Raw genomic sequence first — 601 nt, 5'->3', positions numbered from 1 at the left:
TTTCGCTCAAGTTTTACCTTGAAAACGAGATGAAAGATCTGAGCGAGCCTCCTTTGTTCTTCAATGAAGAGAATATGTATTCTACCCTTGAGCTTTATGTTTCTGACGAACTAGAAGAAATCAAGAGGAAAACAAAGTCGTCCGTTTTGAAGCTCTTCAAGCTTTTGAGGGAAAAGATCTATCAAAATGACGACAATCTCAAAATCTTTTTGAAGCATGTAGTGATTGAAGGCATCAAGACATCGCCTCATCAGATCGTATCATCTCCCACTGAATTTATTTTATCCTGCAGTCAGGTCCTTGCATACAGCGGCACCTTGTACAATTGGAGGAACTTTCAAGCGATCCCGAAAGTTGACATTGATGTCATACAATCTTTTGTCATTGAGAGACGAATCCACAATTCGTTTGCTTTTGCTCCTCGACACTGCTACACGAAAAATTACCCTGAAATTCGAAGCCATGTTGCTCAAAGTCAAAATCCGGCGCTTCTTGTCAAAAAGGATCACCAATTTGATGCTTTGATGGCCTTCATTTTGGAAACCAGCACGACAGCATTGTTTGATGTTGGAGCTCTTTTGAAGGATCACTCCAACACCAA

The 601-nt window shown here is 40.6% G+C and overlaps 1 protein-coding gene across 1 annotated transcript; it reads left to right on the top strand.

The window, feature by feature from the left end:
- Positions 1 to 29: 29 nt before the first annotated feature.
- On the top strand, positions 30 to 601 carry DI09_528p10 (uncharacterized protein; the record flags this gene model as incomplete). The annotated part of the gene is made up of 1 exon (XM_013381854.1): positions 30 to 601. A coding segment is annotated over one exon (572 nt), but the record flags the coding sequence as incomplete, so codon positions are not given.

This window comes from Mitosporidium daphniae (genome assembly GCF_000760515.2).
Source record: "Mitosporidium daphniae strain UGP3 chromosome Unknown contig-524, whole genome shotgun sequence".
NCBI lineage: Eukaryota > Fungi > Microsporidia > Mitosporidium > Mitosporidium daphniae.
The sequence above is the reverse complement of the archived record's forward strand: the minus strand, read 5'-3'. Positions and strand labels throughout refer to the sequence as shown.